Genomic DNA, 18,906 nt, shown 5'->3' on the forward strand with positions numbered 1-18,906 from the left:
CCAAATTCTACCAGAGGTAGAAATAGGAGCTGATACCATTCCTTCTGAAACTATTCCAAACAATAGAAAAAGAGAGAATCCTCCCTAACTCATTTTATGAGGCCAACATCATCCTAATACCAAAACCTGGCAGAGACACAACAAAAAAAGAAAATTTCAGGCCAATATCCCTAATGAACGTCTATGCGAAAATGCTCAATAAAATACTGGCAAACCGAATCCAGCAGCACATCAAAAATGATCAAGTCGGCTTCATACCTGGGATGCAAGGCTGGTTCAACATATGCAAATCAATAAACATTATCACATAAACAGAACCAATGACAAAAACCACATGATTATCCCAATAGATGCAGAAAAGGCCTTCGACAAAATTCAACACCCCTAATGCTGAAAACTCTCAATAAACTAGGTATTGATGGAACGTATCTCAAATTAATAAGAGCTATTTATGACAAACCCACAGCCAATATCATACTGAATGGGCAAAAACTGGAAGCATTGCCTTTAAAAACCAGCACAAGACAAGGATGCCCTCTTGCAGCACTCCTATTCAACATAGTATTGGATGTTCTGGCCAGGGCAATCAGGCAAGAGAAAGAAGTAAAGAGTATTCAAATAGGACAAGAGGAAGTCAAATTGTCTCTGTTTGCAGATGACATGATTGTGTATTTAGAAAACCCCACCGTTTCAGCCCAAAATTTCCTTAAGCTGATAAGCAACTTCAGCAAAGTCTCAGGAAATAAAATCAATGTGCGAAAATCACAACCATTCCTATACACCAATAATAGACAAAAAGAGAGCCAAATCATGAGTGAACTCCAATTCACAATTGCTACAAAGAGAATAAAATACCTAGGAATCCAACTTACAAGGGATGCGAAGGACCTCTTCAAGGAGAACTGCAAACCACTGCTCAAGGGAATAAGAGGTGACACAATAAATGGAAAAACATTTCACGCTCATGGATAAGAAGAAGCAATATTGTGAAAATGACCATACTGCCCAAAGTAATTTATAGATTCAATGCCATCCCAACCAAACTACCATTGACTTTCTTCACGGAATTGGAAAAAACTACTTTAAAGTTCATATGGAACCAAAAAAGAACCCGCATAGCCAAGAAAATCCTAAGCCAAAAGAACAAAGCTGGAGGCATCACGCTACCTGACTTCAAACCATACTACAAGGCTACAGTAACCAAAATAGCATGGTACTGGTGCCAAAACAGATATATAGACCAATGGAACAGGACAGAGGCCTCAGAAATAACACCACACATCTACAACCATCTGATCTTTGACAAAGTTGACAAAAACAAGCAATGGGGAAGGATTCCCTATTAAATAAATGGTGTTGACTGGCTAGTCATATGTAGAAAACGGAAACTGGACCCCTTCCTTACACCTTGTACAAAAATTAACTCAAGATGGATTAAAGACTTAATGTAAGACCTAAAACCATAAAAATCCTTGAAGAAAACCTAGGCAATACTATTCAGAACATAGGCATGGGAAAAGACATCATGTCTAAACACCAAAACAATGGCAACAAAAGCCAAAATTGACAAATGGGATCTAATTAAACTAAAGAGCTTCTGCACAGCAAAAGAAACCATCATCAGACTGAACAGGAAACCTACAAAATGGGAGAAAATTTTTGAAATCTATCCATGTGACAGAGGGCTAATATCCAGAACCTACAAAAAACTTAAACAAATTTACAAGAAAAAAACAAACAACCCCATCAAAAAGTGGGTGAAGGATATGAACAGACACTTCTCAAAAGAAGACATTTTTGCAGCCAACAAACATATGAAAAAAAGCTAATCATCACTAGTCATTAGAGAAATGCAAATCAAAACCACAGTGGGATACTATCTCATGCCAGTTAGAATGGCAATCATTAAAAAGTCAGGAAACAACAGATGCTGGAGATGATGTGGAGAAATAGGAAAGCTTGTACACTGTTGGTGGGAGTGTAAATTAGTTTAATCATTGTGGAAGACAGTGTGGTGATTCCTCAAGGATCTAGAACTAGAAATACCATTTGACCCTGCAATCCCATTACTGGGTATATACCCAAAGGATTATAAATCATTCTACTATAAAGACACACGCACACATATCTTTATTTTGGCACTTTTCACAACAGCAAAGACTTGGAACCAGCCCAAATGCCCATCAATGATAGACTGGATAAAGCAAATGTGGCACATATACACCATGGAATACTACTCAGCCATAAGAAAGGAGTTCATGTCCTTTGCAGGGACATGGATGATGCTGGAGACCATCATTCTCAGCAAACTAACACAAGAACAGAAAACCAAACACCACATGTTCTCATTCATAAGTGGGAGCTGAACAATGAGAATCATGGACACAGGGAGGAGAATATCACACACTGGGGCCTGTTAGGGGTGGGAGACTAGGGGAGGGATAGCATTAGGAGAAATACCTAAAGTAGTTGATGGGTTGATGGGTGCAGCAAACCACCATGGCACATGCATACTTATGTAACAAAACTGCACGTTCTGCATATGTACCCTACAACTTAAACTCTATTAAAAAAAAAAACAACTACAGGCCAATATCTCTGATAAACATTGATGCAAAAATTTTCAACACTACATTACCATATCAAATTCAACAATACATTGAAAATAATTTATGACTAAGTCGGACTTATCCCAGGGATTTAAGGTTGTTTCCACATATGCAAATCAAACAATGTGATATATTATAGCAACATAATGGAGAACAAAAACCATTTGATCATTTCAATTGATGCTGAAAAAGTATGTGATAAAATTCAACATCCTTTCACAATAAAAACCCTAATAAAACTGGATATAGAAGGAACATACTTCAACACACTAAAAGCCATATGTGACAGACTCACAGCCAATATCATACTGAATGGGGGAACACTGAAAGCCCATTCTCTAATACCTGGAAGATAACAAGGATACCCACTTTACCACTGTTATTCAACATAGTACTAGAAGTTCTAGGTCGAGCAACTGGACAAGAGAATGTCATAAAGGGTATCCAAATTGGAAAGGAAGAAGTCAAATTATCTTTGTTTGCACATAATATGATCTTATATTTGGAAAAACCTAAAAACTCCACCAAAAACTATTAGAGCTGATAAATTCAGTAAAGTTTCAGGATACAAAAGTAATATACACAACTCATAGCATTTCTATATGCCAACAGTAAACAATCTGACATAGAAATAAAAAAGCAATCACATTTACAGTAGCTGCTAATAAAATTTTATATCTAGGAATTAACCAAAAGAATGGAAAGATCTCTACAACGAGGTCTGAGGCATGGTGGCTCAGCCTGTAATCCCAGCACTTTGGGAGACCGAGGTGGGCAGATCACCTGAGGTCAGGAGTTCAAGACCAGCCTGCCCAACATGGTGAAACTAACATGGTGAAACTCCATCTCTACTAAAAATACAAAAATTAACTGGCTCTGGTGGCAGGTACCTGTAATCCCAGCTACTTGGGGGGCTGAGGAAGGAGAATTGCTTGAACCTGGGAGGTGGAGGCTGCAATGAGCTAAGATTGTGCCATTGCACTCCAGCCTGGGTGACAAGAGCAAAATTCTGTCTCAAAACAAAAACAAAACAAAAACAAAATCTCTACAATGAAAACTACAAAACACTGAGGAAAGAAATCGAAGAGTATACAAAAAATGGAAAGTTATTCCATTTGCATGGATTTGAAGAATGAACATTTTTAAAATGTCCATACTACCCAAAGAAATCTACAGATTCAGTGAATTCCCTATCAAAATATCAATGACATTCTTCACAGAAATAGAGAAAACTATTTAAGTTCCACATAAATCCTACAATTTATATGGAACCACTGAAGACTCAGAATAGCCTAAGCTGTCCTGAGCAAAAAAGAACAAAATTGGAGGAATCATATTACCTGACTTCAAATTATACTACAGAGCTATGTAACCCAAACAGCATGTTACTGGCATAAAAACATACATGTAGATAATGAAACAGAATATGGAACCCAGAAACAAATCCATACACCTACAGAGCACTCATTTCTGACAAAGGTTCCGAGAACATACATGAGGGAAAGAAAAATCTCTTCAACAAATAGTGCTGGGAAAATGCATATTCATATGCAGAAGAATGAAAATAGACCCCTACCTATCACCATATACAAAAAATCAAATCAAAATGGATTAAAGTTTTAAATCTAAGACCTCAAACTATGAAACTACTACAAGAAAACATTAGGAAAACTCTTTACCTTGGAATGGAAAAAGATTTCCTGAGTGACCAAAGCAAAAATGGACAAGTCAAATCACATTAAGTTAAAAAGGAAAAAAATTTAAAAACTGAAGAGACAACCCACAGAATAAGAGAAAATACTTGCAAACTATCCATCTGACAAGGGATTAATAACCAGAATATATAAGGAGCTCAAATCACAAGGTTCCTTAAAAAACTAAAAATAGAGCTACCGTATGATCCGCAATTCTACTGCTGAGCATATACCACCCCAACAGGAAATAAGCATATCAAAGGGATATCTGCACTTCCACATTTGTTACAGCATTCTTCACAATAGCCAAGATTTGGAAACAACCTAAGTGTTAATCAACAGATGAATGGATAAGGAAAATGTGGTACATGTACACAATGGAGTACTATTCAGTCATCAAAAAGAATGAGATTCTGTCATTTGCAACAACTTGGGTTGAATTCATGGTCATTACGTTAAGTGAAATAAGCCAGGGACAGAAAGACAAACTTCACATGTTCCCACTTACATGTAGGAGCCAATAGTTAAAACAGTTGAATTTATGGAAATAGAGAGTAGAAACATGGTTACCAGAGGCTAGGAAGGGTAGTGGGGTGGTGTGAGGGGAAGTGGGGATGACTAATGGGTAGAAAAAGTAGTTAGAAAAGATGAATAAGACCTAGTTTTTTATAGCACAAGACAGAGACTATAGTCAATAATAATTTAATTGTACATTTTAAAATAACTAAAAGAATGTAATTGGATTGTTTGCAAGACAAAGGACAAATGCTTGAGGGGATGGATACCACATTTACCATGATGTGATTATTATGTATTGCATGCGTATATTAAAGTATCCCATGTTCCCCATAAATATATACACCTACTTAGTACCCACAAAAGTTAAAAATAAAAATTAAAAATATATATTTCTCAGGGATAGTGGCCTGTAGTTTTCTATTTTTGATGTATGTTTCTCTTTCTATTTTTGATGTCTTTCATCTGGTATCATGATGTGTCATAATATCAGCCTTGTAGAATGAATTTGAAGTATTCCCATTTCTTCTATTTTGTTTGGAATAATTTGAGTAGGATTGGTATCAGTTTTTCTTTTAATGTTTGGTAAAATTAAGCAGTGAAGCTATTGAATGCCAGGCTTTATTTGCTGGGAGACTTTTTATTATGGCTTCAATCTCATTACTTGTTATTGGCTTATTTGGATTTCAGTTCTTCATCTTGGTAGGTTGTATTTGTCTAGGAATTTATCCATTTGTTCTAGGCTTTCCAAGTTACTGGTATATAGCTCCTCAGAGTAGTCTCTAATGATCTTTCGAATTTCTGTGGTGTCCATTATCATGTCTCTTTTTTCATGTCTAATTTCATTTATTTGCATCTTCTCTCTGTTTTTCTTAGGCTAATGGTTTGTCAATTTTATCTTTCAAGAAATCAAGTTTGTTTTGTTAATTTTTTGTATTCTTATTCATTTTCACTTCATTTATTTCTGCTCTGATCTTTCTTATTTCTTTATGTCTACTAATTTTGGATTTGGTTTGCTTTTGCTTTTCTAGTTTTTTAAGATGCATTATTAGGTTGTTTACTTGACATTTTTCTACTTTTTTGATATACATATGGTTTTCAATGATCACCTTATTATTCATTTTTTGTTATAATTTCAATGTTTTAGACTGTTTTGTGGCCTAACATATGGTCTATTCTTGAGAATGATACATGTGCTAAAGAGAAGAATGTGCATTGTACAGCTATTGGATGAAAAGTTTTTAAGTATCTGTTTGGTCTATACTGCATTTGTTGTCTAGTGCAGATTAAATCTGATTTTTGTTGTTGTTAATTTTCTGTCTAGAAGATCTGTCCAATGCTGAAAGTGGGCTGTTGAAACCTCCAGCTATTATATCTTTAGAGGTGAAGACAGAGATAGACCCCAATACATTAATAGCTGTCAATGTTGGTGCATATATATTTACAGTTGTGCTATTCTTTTGCTGAATTGACTCCATTATTATTATATAATTACTATCTCTTTCTCTTCTTCCAGTTTTTGTGTTGAAATATGGAACATTTTTTCTATCCATTTATTTTAATTTTATGTGTATTTTTATAGGTGAAGTGTGTTTCTTGTAGGCAACAGATCATTGGGGCTTGGTTTTTAAAAATCCATTCAACCACTCTGTCTTCCTTCCTTCCTTCCTTGCTTGCTTCCTTCCTTCCTTCCTCCCTTCCTTCCATCCTTCCTCTCTCTCTCTCCCCTTCTTTTTCTCATATGTTTTTTCTTCTTCCTGGGCCTGGCAGGCTAGGAGCAGAATACAGACGAAACCACTGGAACATGTGGGACTGGAATAGCCTGATGTTCGACTGCTTGGGTGGTAACTGTGAATGGGTGGACCAGGGTGTGTAGGGAGCAGAGTCATCCTCCCAGAACTGAGAGAGGGCCCTTGGGGCATGCAAGCAATGCAAGTGTTGAGGTTGGCATAGATACAAGAGTGAGGTTATGGTGTGAGAGTGAGATGGGTATGGTGGGGTGGGGTGACTGTTGGAAGAGCGTTTTAGCATGTTTTAGAGTTGGGGCCAACTCAGGGCATGGCATGTCGAGGCACATTTGACCCTGGATCTTGACTGAGAAGCTGGGTGCCAAGGGCTGGAAGAACAAAAGGCCCATGGGTCAGCAGGACCCATGAAGATGTGACTGCAAATGGGATCAGCACTGGGAGGAGCTGAGGCTCCAAGGTGACTCCTATAGCAAGGCAGTGAAGGGGCAGGCCTGGGTTTCCCATTTAGAAATACATTGTCAGCTGCAGCCACTCTTGGATATTCACTTAGAATGGTCTAGTTTCATCTTTGTAAAGAGATTTCAAGGCATGAAATGAAGCATCTGGCCTGACCAAGCAGCTGATAAAGTTGCCAAAATCCATGTTCTCTCCTTCATGCAAGTAGTGTCAGAATATTATGTTGTAGAGTTGTTCATTCAGGTGGAACCCTGCTGCCTCAAAGGCCTCTGCAAGTTCACTGCTGCAAATGGTTCCGTATCAGTCAACATCAAACTGTTTGTATATTGTCTGTCACTTTTTGATGTTGTTCCACAGGTACTTGAATTCCTCAAAGTCCAGCTTGCCTGTGGTGTCACTATCCATCATGGCCACCATGCTTTGACATGTATCAATGCCAAAACCATGAGTCTTCAGTTCAGTCCTACTGATCACAACCTTGTTGACAACATTCATGAGTTCTGTGCTGCTGACCTCGATGTCATCTCCAGCCAACCGGGCAAAGAGCCTCCAGAAATGATGGACCTCCTCACTCTTGTTGGCCTCAGTGTTGGAGCAATGTGTGTGTTGAGGCAGGGGCTCCAGGTTGTGCTGTGTAGCCACCTCCATGATGGAGCTAATGATTCCACCTAGGAAGTACACGGCCACTCTGCCGCCTCTTCTGCCTCTGCTGAAGAACTGACTACCAGACCTCTGGATGTGAGGAGACATGTTCCTAGTTAACTCATTCCTGAAGGGTGGAGGTGGCAGTGTCAGGAATAGGAGAGATGAAGACCTGGATAGGGGCCTGGGGAATGTGCTTGGAGGCCTGATCAGTGGGGGATCACTCTATGGCTTTTGATTGGAGAGTTTCGTCCATTCACGTTCAATGTAATCATTGATAAGTAAGGACTTAATCTTGTTATTTTATGTGTTTTCTAGTCATTTTGTGGTCTTCTTTTCTTTCCTGTCTTCCTTTTAGCAAAGGTAATTTCCTCTGGTGGTATGTTTTAATTTCTTGCTTTTTATTCTTTGTGTATCTATTGTATGTTTTTTGATTTGAGGTTACAATGAGGTTTGCAAATAATATTTTATAACCTATTATTTTAAACTGATGACAACTCTGATTGCATAAACAAATAACAAACAAGCAAAGAGAAAACTAATAAAAATTCTACACTTTAATTTCATCTCCCTGCTTTTCAAATTTTCGTTGTTTCTATTTATTATTATACTGTCTATGTCTTGAAAAGTTGTTATAGTTATTACTTTAGATAGGTTCATCTTTTAGTCTTTCTACTTGAGATACGAGGAGTTTACACACCACATTTATGGTGCTATAATATTCTTTTTTTCCCTGTGTACTTACTACCACCAGTGAGTTTTATACCTTCAGATGATTTTTTATTGCTCATTAATGTCCCTTTCTTTCAGATTGAAGGAGTTCCTTTAGCATTTCTTGTAAGACAGGTCTGTTATTGATGAAATCCTTCAGCTTTTGTTTGTCTGATATTATAAAATTGACTCATTGAAAAAATTATACATGGGATCATTTTATAGTATTATTTGCAATGAATCATTTCTCTTTATTATACATTTTCTAAATATAACTTGAAAGTAGTCCATGAATAGATCTTTGGCTTCCTATACTTTTTAAAAATGGATTTACCCAGTTTGAATTTTCAATAATAATCTCAGAAAGCACCCGTATGAATTCCTGATGTTAAAATAAATTGATTTTGTTGGACTAAGTCCTATTTTTGTTCGTTTTTTAATTTAAATTGATTAGGAATAATATAAAGGGATCTGGGAATATGATTTGTCCCCAAAATATAAGTTATTTCCAATCTTCCAGATAGAATCTATTAAGAATTTGATCAAAAAACCCCCAAATTATACCAAATTATAAACTCTTGATGGCAGTGAAACTATAGGCCAAATCTAGAATTGTGGTATGGTTTGAAGATGTCTAATTCTATTTTCCTGATCTTCAGGTCCCTTCTTGTCAGGCCCTAATCTCATTTCCAGTCTCATCTTTCATTTCAACATGCCTATTCAGTGCTTCAGTCAAATGGAATAATTCTACAGTACCTTTAGTAAGACCTACACTTTCTAACATATCTGACTTGGCTTATGCTGGTCTTTCCACTTGAATGGTCCCTTTATCTCTACAAGTACACCTTGTATAAATTTTTAAAAGACCAGCTATTTTAAGCCTAGGGCTATTTTTTATGGTCATAGTTTCTTGTTCTGAACTCACAGAGTACTTGTTCCCATTTATTGGAATTACCACATTTTCTTTTACATTGTAGCTTTTGATATCATTTCTGGCAAACATTATCACCCTGGTTGCATTTATATTTTTACTTGCTTATTTCCTTCACCAGAAAGTCATCTTTATGAGGGCAGAGACTGGTATATTGAGTTATACATAAAATAAAATGCAGTGCCTGGCATTTAGTGGATGAACAATAAAACACTTGTTGGGTTTAATTTATAGCATTTTTATCCTGAATACAGCCCATAACTGATAAAAATTTGCTAAAAAAATACTTATCCACGTCTGAAGTTTGAACTTAAGACTGTCTTCAAAAATGTATGTCTTTTTGTCCTATTATCCAGTGTATACAGCCTAGCTGAAATAGCCAGAGAACAAATGAATGAATGAAGAGTAGATGCCTAAATCTCTTGCTGCCATATACTCTCTAGATTGATTGCAAGAATGACTTGTGGATTTTTGCCCTGATAGTGCTTTTGAGTGGCCACTTTGTCACAACACCATGGGCACCATCAATCACCAGGCTCAGGAGAAGCTGTGGCATCCTTCTAGGACCTGAACCACCATGATTTATTGATTTTACAGAAGTGGCAACTAAGGCTGTTCCTCTTTCTTATAACTCAAAATCAAGATTGGAGATAAGAGGATACAAGGCCAAAGGGAATGTTCATAAAACTTGTTTCTAAGTGATATTTGGAAATTGTGAGATAGGGTGCTTATCTTTCCTTAGATAAGGTCTATCTATGTGGTTGAACTAACAAAGCTAACCAGGGCACGATCCTCACTTAGAGTGAAGTAGAGAACTCCACTAAGTTTGGAATTTCTTTTTAGCTTAGTTTGAATTGTATGGGATTTTGTGCTGTAACTGAAGATAGTTGAATGCCCCACTACCAGAGATTAGTATCTGAAGCATATCTTTAAACTGATTCGAGGTGACAGAGCATGACCTTGGTGGTAGAAAATTCAGCAGGAGGTGGGAATCAACCTAAAAATTTGATGTCAATTTTTATTTAAGACTTGATCAAAGCCTGTTTCAGTGGTGATTTCTGGTTGTTGAAAGGTGATTGATAATTTATTTTCATGGGTTACTATTCCTTGAGAAACTCCAGCAGCTTGAGTTTGACCATATTAAGGAAATTTAGGCCCAATGTTGGATCAAGTGATTGTAGGCCAATTAGTACCATAAAATTTGTACCATATCCAGATTACAATCAGTGCGATAACTTCTTAAGGCTCATATACATATATTCCTTATTAAATACTTTTTCTTTTTTATATCAAGAAAAATAACTACAGTCATCCCTCAGTATACATAGAGGATTGGTTCTAGGACCACTGTGGATAATCCATACAAAATCCTTGCATGCTCAAGTCCAGCAGTGGCCCTGCAGAATTCATGTATACCAAAATATGGCCCTCCATATATGTGGGTTTCACATTCCTCAATAGTGTATTTTCATACTGTGTTTAGTTGAAAAAAGTCCATGTTAAGTGAACTCAAAGTTCAAACCTGCACTGTTCAAGGGTCAACTGTAATCAGATTGGAAGTTGCTAAACACAGAATAACAAGAAATAAAATAAACTACTTTTAAAAACATGTACTTACAGCATATTTTACTAGCGCCTAGACAGTTACGTCTTTCAGAGAAAGAATATTTATACTTTAAAAAGTCAAGAAAAAAATAGACATATTCTTCCAGTAAGACAATAAAAATCTTTATTTTGTCTTTCTCATGTTATCACCTTCTTCATTCTTTAACACTATCTAATAAAAGGTTAATTCTGTAAGAAAGGTCTGGCCCTCAACTTGTTCCTGGGACATAACAAGTAAGCCCTTAGAACAACTAGCCTTATAATAATGCTTTGGACATGTTGAGGGCTTGGTCGACACCAGGTACTTTATGCTAAAAATGTGATTTGTGGTGGAAGTCTTAAGTTATACCATACCAGTTTGACCTCTGAAGGGACAGGAGTCTGAGTAAATAAGATCAGCCACATGAGCACTCCATTCCTACATGACTTCCCTCTAATAAAAACACTAAAGTTTGTGTGACCATCCCTGGTTGACACATGTCACACATTATTTGTGAGAGAATTAGATAATGTCTGTGCAACTCTCAAGGGAGAAAACACAAATGCAAGCCTATCCTTCGTCTCAGACTCTGGTCCATGTCCCTTTTGCTTTTGTTGGTTTCAATTTGTACTGTTCGATGTAATAAGCTCTAACTGTGAGCATAAAATTTTTCTGAGTTCCATGTCTTCTAAAGAGTCATTGAACCTGAGGATGGCCTTGGGGTCTCTTGATCCCACTTTGTTGTCAAAATGGGATTCACTAGAATGTCTCTGAATCATTGAAACATGGCAAAAGCATGCTCAGAAAAGGAAGGATGAGTGGTGCTTATAAGGTGGTCTTATTGTGCCCCGACTGAATAGTGTCTTAGTCTTCTTGAACTATAGTCCTTAGATAACACTGAATGGGATTCTTGTTACAAGCATCAAAGATATCTGAAATAGATCTATCCAGTTTTGAAAGTGTCAGATTTGACCTGATATGCAATACAGGATATTGAAAGCTCTAAAATTGTCTTCATTTCTTTACAGATCTGGGTGAACCACTCTATAAAGCACAGAGAAAAATTCTTTCTTTGATATAGTTTTATAGAGACTGTGATACATGAAGTTACAGATTTGTGTGAGGTCATAGGTTTGTCTGAGTCACTGTATAAAGCACAGAAAAAAAATTATATCTTTGGCCCAGTTTCACAGAGACTGTAAGACATGAGGTCTAGAGAAGGACACTGTACCAGGAAAATTTCTTTTCTTCTCATAGCTTTAATTTAATTTAATTTAATTTAATTTAATTTAATTTAATTTAATTTTTTGAGACACAGCCTCACTCTGTTGCCCAGGCTCTGTTGCCCGGGCCGGAGTGCAATGGCACAATCTCAGCTCACTGCAACCTCCACCTCCCAGGTTCAAGTGATTTTCCTGCCTCAGCCTCCTGTGTAGCTGGGATCACAGGCGTGTGCCACCACACTTGGTTATTTTTTGTATTTTTAGTAAAGGCAGGGTTTCGCCGTGTTGGCCAGGCTGGTCTCAAACTTCTGACCTCAAGTGATCTGCCTGCTTCGGCCTCCCAAGTTGCTGAGATTATAGGCGTGAGCCACTGCACCTGGCCTCATAGCCTTTAAACCACCTCAGAGACCTTAACCTGGTGTCAAAAATTCAAACAACTTATTACCACTGATCTCTGGAAAGTTCATGAGATTTTATCAATTGAAAATAATCACTCATGCATCAGCCTATTGTTTTTATAAAAGAAGCTTATTTAGCACAACCTATGCCTGAACATACTCCCAAGGAGATGTACAGAAAAATAAGGTATCTGTCTTCAAACAAACTTTACCTTTAAATTTCAAACAAATACTATATTGCAGTAAGTTCATGTGTGCCAAGACTATAATTACAACCTGGAGGCCCTAGTTCCCTATTTTAACAGGTATTTTATGATGACTTTCCATGATCTAGGTACCATGGGCAACTTGGATCCTGATTCCAAGGGTCCTTGAAATATTTGGGTGTTTGTATTTCCCTAGTATATGGGTATCTAGTAAATGGCTCCAGAGGTTTCCTAGGAGGAGAACTTGGGAAATCATTATCATTTATTTGGGTCCTGGAGTTGCAGTGTCCTTTCCTGGGGTACTGCCCTCCACTCCAGCTGAGTTCAGGGTCTGAAATTAGCTCAGATCAAGGCTATGGATGTGACACTTTATCGGGGCTACCTCTCAACATCCTGGTAGACAGCATTTACTTCACTTGATTGTTTTCTCCCTGTCCCATTTAACCCTATGGCTGGTCCATTGTATTGGCCATCTTCAGAATTATCTCCATCAGGCCTAGCAGTCTGCCACTCATTACTATAACTGAATCTTCTTAGATTCTAACAATTAAGGGTCAACACCAGGCCTCTATGTGTCTGGGTCTATCATCCCCCATCAGGGGGTTCAGTTCTGGAAAGGGACATTGTCCTTTCTATCTGAGGCTACCGCAAAAAGACCACTACTGACAAGGTTGGCAGGATCCTTCCTATCAGTGCTTAATCTTAATGTTTGGTAATTTATGCTTCTAACACCTTAAAACTTGAATTCAGAGAAAGGAAGTAGAGGCTACTGTAGCTGAGATTTCAAAGGCCACAGAAAAGTGTATGCCTTAGTCTCGAAACAAATAGAAGGGATCGAAAAACCAGGCCAAAATGAAAACAAGAATAGGATGCAAATTTTTTGCATTCTAGTACTCAGATCTTAGTCTTAGACCCCTCGTTGGGCTGGCTGATGTAATTCCTAGAAGCAACAAGCAATTTCATCATCTGATAGCCAATTTCACTATTTTTTTATTGTTATCATTATTAGTATTGTCTCTTACATTTTCTTATTTATTTCTGAATCGGTAAAATAAGATTTCTTTACAAAATTCAAGAGTATAAAGTGAAGAGTATGTGTTCCTTCAACCCCTACATTTACTTGGTTCTTCCCAGAAGGAGCCAATAATAATAGATTTTGATTAATCTTTCCAGAGATATATTTGCATGCTTCCACATAATCATTGCATTTTTTCCATGCTGATAAGATAATCTACATTGCTTTACAACTTGGCTTTTTTTTTTTTTCATTTTACAATATCTCTTCAAGACCATTCTTTACTGGTACAAATAGAGCTTCATTGTCAATTTGTTTACTGGCTATATAATATTCCAGTACATGCACATACTAAAATTTATCTTACCAATCTAATGTGAAGGACATTCAAGTACATTCCAATATTTTGCCATTAAAAGCAATGCCTCAGTGGACCTCTTGTATGTAAATTATTTTTCAAAATTATATTTCCTAAAAGTGAACAAGGTTTTTCAAAGTGTGTTTGGATCTGTTCTCTCATGTGGGCCAGGCACTGATATCCTCTAATAAGCACTTTTTATGTTTAAAACTTTGCTAAATGAGGCCTGGGCATGGTGGCTCATGCCTGTAAACCCAGCACTTTGGGAGGCCAAGGCAGGTGGATCATTTGAGGTCAAGGGTTCGAGACCAGCCTGGCCAACATAGTGAAACCCCATCTCTACTAAAAATACAAAAATTAGCTGGGTGTGGTGGTGTGCACCTATAATCCCAGCTACTAGGGGGCTGAGGCAGGTGAATCTCTTGAACCCGGGAGGCAGAGGTTGCAGTGAGCTGAGATTGCACCACTGTACTCCAGCCTGGGCGACAGAGTAAGGCTCTGACAAAAAAAAAAAAAAAAAAAAAAACTTGCCGAATGAAAATGAAAAACATACAGATCAAAAATTGTCCAAAGCATATATGTGCAATCTATAATATCCTTAAAAGGGGAGCTTATGCTTTTTAAAGAGTGAGCTCACACCTTTGACACCATGACCAATTAATTTAGCAGGAGCAGACAATATTGCAGTTAGCTCATCGGCAAGGTTGTCCAAGGTTCGTGCAATCCAGGGAGTATCATCATTTTTTGTAGTATCAATCATACGTTTAAATTGACTTATCTCTGCATTCATCTCCTCATACTTCTTCTTAAATCCTTCATGAAGCCAATCATTTTGGACCTAAAGACAATGTAGGAAGGAAAGTAAATTTTTAAAAATCCCTATTCTTTTAAGACTTACATTTTGTATTTAAAACCTGTGTGAAACTTTCTTTATTTTACTTCTAAAAACATTTTCTCAATTATTAGAGGAGAATTTGGACCTAGACATTGTGAGGAAGCATAGTTTGTAACTTTACTAATATCCACCCGCCATTATGGTTTTGCTATGGTGCTAACCTAGGTATGAGGACAAATTCTACATGTTCCTGCCCAAAAGATGCCAGTTAGGAGGTAGCCATTGGTCTGATTGCATAAATTCTCAGTCCCAATTGGGCAGCATGGTCACCCATATTGTAGGAATACCAAAAACTTATAAGCTGATGTAGAAATCCCTTATGAGAGAACTTTCAGATGGACAATGCAAGAATTCTCCCTACACTGTGTGCTAATTTGGGCAGGCTACCTATACAGGGTGACAACTGCAGCAAGTTTAGAAACTGTCCCTTTCCTGTCCTTTTAAGTCTGGAAATTTCTAAGAGTTGTATGTCAGCATGGATCTACCTCAGGGTGTTTGGATGGTAGTAGAGCTCCTGGTAATATGTGGTCTTGGTGAAGGAAACCAGCTGCTGTTCACATCAAATACACTGTGTGGAATATATGTTTAACTTCTTGAGATTACTTTTAAAATCTCCCAAAACAGCAGCTTCAACCCTATTTATATTCCCCAAGGACTTGTAGGGATCATAGTCAACCTTACCTCTCCAGAATCTAAGTATAGAGAATATAGAGAAGAATTCCAAGTCTTACTGAAACAATTAAGAAAAAAAGGATTCAGGGCTTTTAGTGACTGCCAAGCAGCAAATGGTGATGTGCTTCCTTTCATGATATTGCTGTAACCTTCACCAGCCCTTCCTGAGGTACCTGGGTGAGGACCGTCTGGCCTGCTGAGGCCAAGGGCAGACTTACCTTCTGCGTGTGCTCCAACATCATAATCTGCTCTCTCAGTAGGTGTTCTCTCTCCATCTGCAGCTTCTCCTTCAGTTGGGCTATGTTTTCCTTGAGACTCTTATCTTGAGCCTCCATCTGTTGCTGCTGCTCCTGTAATTTCTGTTTTAAAAGTTCCTGTTCCTTCTCAGCTGCCTCCTTCTTGGCCCGATCCACTGCTCCATGAAGGTATTAGAAAGAGAAGAAAATAATAGGTGAAGATTCATCTCCACTTTTCTGAGCTGAGACTAAACCAAATCTGAAAGGCAGGGTGAGAAATCACAGAATTCACCCAGGTCCACACCATTAAGAGCGCATTTGAGAATGTGATGGGAAAGGCTCTGCCTGTCTGGCTGATGTACAATCATAGCTCCCCTTGTTATTTTCAGATTTAGCAGAGTGTGTGTTCCACAGAAGAGGAAATTCCTCATTTTGGGAAGGTTTTCCTGTTGGATCTGTTAGAGGGCATTGTATAAACGTACCCCTCCTATGTAAGCTGAGCCCTGCCCCATACCTGCTACTGCCTTCTCTCTATCAGTGAGGGCTTTATCTGACTGCAAGATGGATTCCTCTATCACCATCTGTGACTCCAGGAACCTCTGGAAGACCTCTTTTGCCTATGGAAGCAAGAAAAAGCACTTAGATTTCTTTGAAAATCTATGTTCTGGGTATTAGTGTTGCAAGAACAATTATGGTCTTGTAACTTTTGCTTTATGCCTAAAATTCTAAAGTGGCCCCCTACAAAGTGTGCGGGCTCTTTAGGGTGACCAGAGCCCCTCCTCAATTCCTGCTTCCTGTCTCCCTCCAGTGCCTTTCCCACTGCTATAATATCTCCCTGTACCTGTTTTGGGTTCCGGCCAGGCAGAACTATGTGCACAGGTGTACAAACTCCCAATCTCTGATGCTTATACATGTTTGTCTTCCAGTGTGCAATGCTGCCTCTAATCTATGCTGTTGCCTTCTCCTGCCACTTGCTGGCTAGAACTTTAGGCAAGTTATGTAATCATCCTTGGGTACTAAGTTCAGATCTGTAAAATTTCCAAAATAAAGGTGCGTCTTAAAGTCATTAGGAAGATGAAATTAAAATGTCTGGGGAAGAATTTAACAGTATACTGTAGGTAATAACAGCTCGTTGTGAGTTAGTTGTATTATTACTACTATTATGTTTATTACCACCACCTAGGTGGTAATTTTCATTCTGTCTCTCCTGGATTTCTGAATACTATACCCTTTGTTTTGGAATAAAAATGTTTATTCTAAGAAATAAATGTTAAGTAGTGGACATTGAAAGCTAAGGCGTTATGCTATCCCTCTGCTCTCTTATTACCCATGGCTGGTGCTGAAGACTCCATTCACTCTATCCTATAAACTTCCCCATGCTCTGCTTATTCCTCACCTTTACTCCTTTCCTGGGCACTTGCCAATAGTCCTGTTCAATCCTTTCCTTTGTTTCCATGTAGAGCTTGTGCCCTCCAGGAACAGAGAAACTTCCTGCTGAGATACTTTCCATTAGTCCCTTTGAGAGCTCATTGAGTTTAGCCTGGCAGTATTGAACAGATGACTCTTCATTCTGCAGCAAGAAATCCCCCTTCTTATTCATTGTGGTTTCCTGCAAGGGAAATGTAGAGAGATGTCACCAGAAGAAACATGGAGGAGATGAAATTCTAAAGAATCTGGTGGAAGAGTCAATCTAACTGTGGTCCTCATGAGAAAAACAGTCTAGTGGAGTAGATGTGGAATCAGAAACACAAAACTTCATACATTTACAATGCTAGAAATTCTCTTCAAGGCTACGGAAAAGTTCATTAATCTTCCTGAGCTTCAGGTTCCTCATCTGTGACATGATGAGACTACATTCCATAATCTCTATGGTTTGTTGCAATGGTATCATCCTGTGTTCCTGTCCTCAATGGTACAAGGATACAAGAAGGAGCAATGTAAGTTGAACAATGGCCCGGAATTAAGATCTGGTAAGAGAATCTTTGTTTCCTGGGAAAGGTAAACTATGCACAGAAAAAGTGCACTGCTCAGGGATGACTTGTGCGTGTTCAGAGCAGGCCTGGAATCCTTAGAAGTGTTCACTTAAGGAGGATCTTAAGTGATCTGTGTTGATTTTACCTCAGTTATCAGAAGGTTTTCTAGTTAAGTGCTTAAGGTTTGGGGAGATAAAAGAGGGATATGTAGTCTTTTGAAACTCTATCCCTCATGAGAATCCACGATAAGTTATTCCTCAGTGACAGATGAGCATTGGTGACAATAAAGGCAACTATAGGCTTCATTCTTCAAGGGGAAGGATGATGAACAGTAATGACTAAGGCAAATTACCATGAACTTCTTCTGGAATTCCTGTTTTTCATCCTTGAAGGAGTGCTCCATGAAGATTGCAATGGCTTCCCTCTCACAGGCCGCATGCACGTCCAGCAGCTCCTGGAGTGTGTCTGTGGGGAACTTCACTCGCTGGGCCATCTGCTGGCTGTAGTAGTCAGCTGCCCTCTGCACGGCCGCTGAGTTCTCACGCTGGGCCAGAGTTATCACTGCATTCTCCAGACAAGGCACTGCTCCACTGTTGATGGCCTCTACATAAGTCACTGCCAGAGTTCCCAGACCTAAATGAACCAGGAGATTTAGGGGCTAAATATGAAATTAAAGCTCAATGGGATCCTAGGCTACATTTCTGAGCACACACATGCACTTACATACACACGCGTGCACACATGCAAACACATACACCCACATCCCTACCTCCTTCTGCTATTATCACTCCTATTTTCATAATGACTCTTCAATTTTATGGATCTCCAGTCCACAGTGCTAAAAAATTTAAATATCTACTTGTATCTAACATACTAGAGGGTATGCAGGAAGTACAATTTCTCATTTAAAAAATTACAAGAAAAGTAGTTTACACAGATAAAATGAGGCAGGGTAAATCATATCACATTTATTCCTAATTCTGAAGCTACCAATGTATTTTCAGGGAATTATGGGCTAATATTTATTTATTTCTAGAC

General features: G+C 38.2%; 2 protein-coding genes and 1 pseudogene across 2 annotated transcripts in view; 1 reads left to right on the forward strand and 2 right to left on the reverse strand.

Moving 5' to 3' along the window:
- GBP5 (guanylate binding protein 5) overlaps window positions 1-18,906 on the forward strand; it is a 175,979-nt gene that overhangs the window by 65,557 nt on the left and 91,516 nt on the right.
- LOC100982915 (calpain small subunit 1-like) lies at window positions 7,065-8,145 on the reverse strand (annotated as a pseudogene).
- Window positions 11,129-18,906, reverse strand: part of GBP6 (guanylate binding protein family member 6) — a 32,750-nt gene continuing 24,972 nt past the window's right edge. The window contains exons 9-13 of the mRNA XM_003808396.5: window positions 18,221-18,501; window positions 17,292-17,504; window positions 16,410-16,512; window positions 15,878-16,071; window positions 11,129-14,930 (exon numbers count right to left, since the gene is read on the reverse strand). Coding sequence (XP_003808444.4) covers window positions 14,691-14,930; window positions 15,878-16,071; window positions 16,410-16,512; window positions 17,292-17,504; window positions 18,221-18,501 — 1,031 coding nt within the window. The 3' untranslated portion in view covers window positions 11,129-14,690. The remainder of the gene's footprint in view (window positions 14,931-15,877; window positions 16,072-16,409; window positions 16,513-17,291; window positions 17,505-18,220; window positions 18,502-18,906) is intronic.

This window comes from Pan paniscus, chromosome 1, assembly GCF_029289425.2.
Source record: "Pan paniscus chromosome 1, NHGRI_mPanPan1-v2.0_pri, whole genome shotgun sequence".
NCBI lineage: Eukaryota > Metazoa > Chordata > Mammalia > Primates > Hominidae > Pan > Pan paniscus.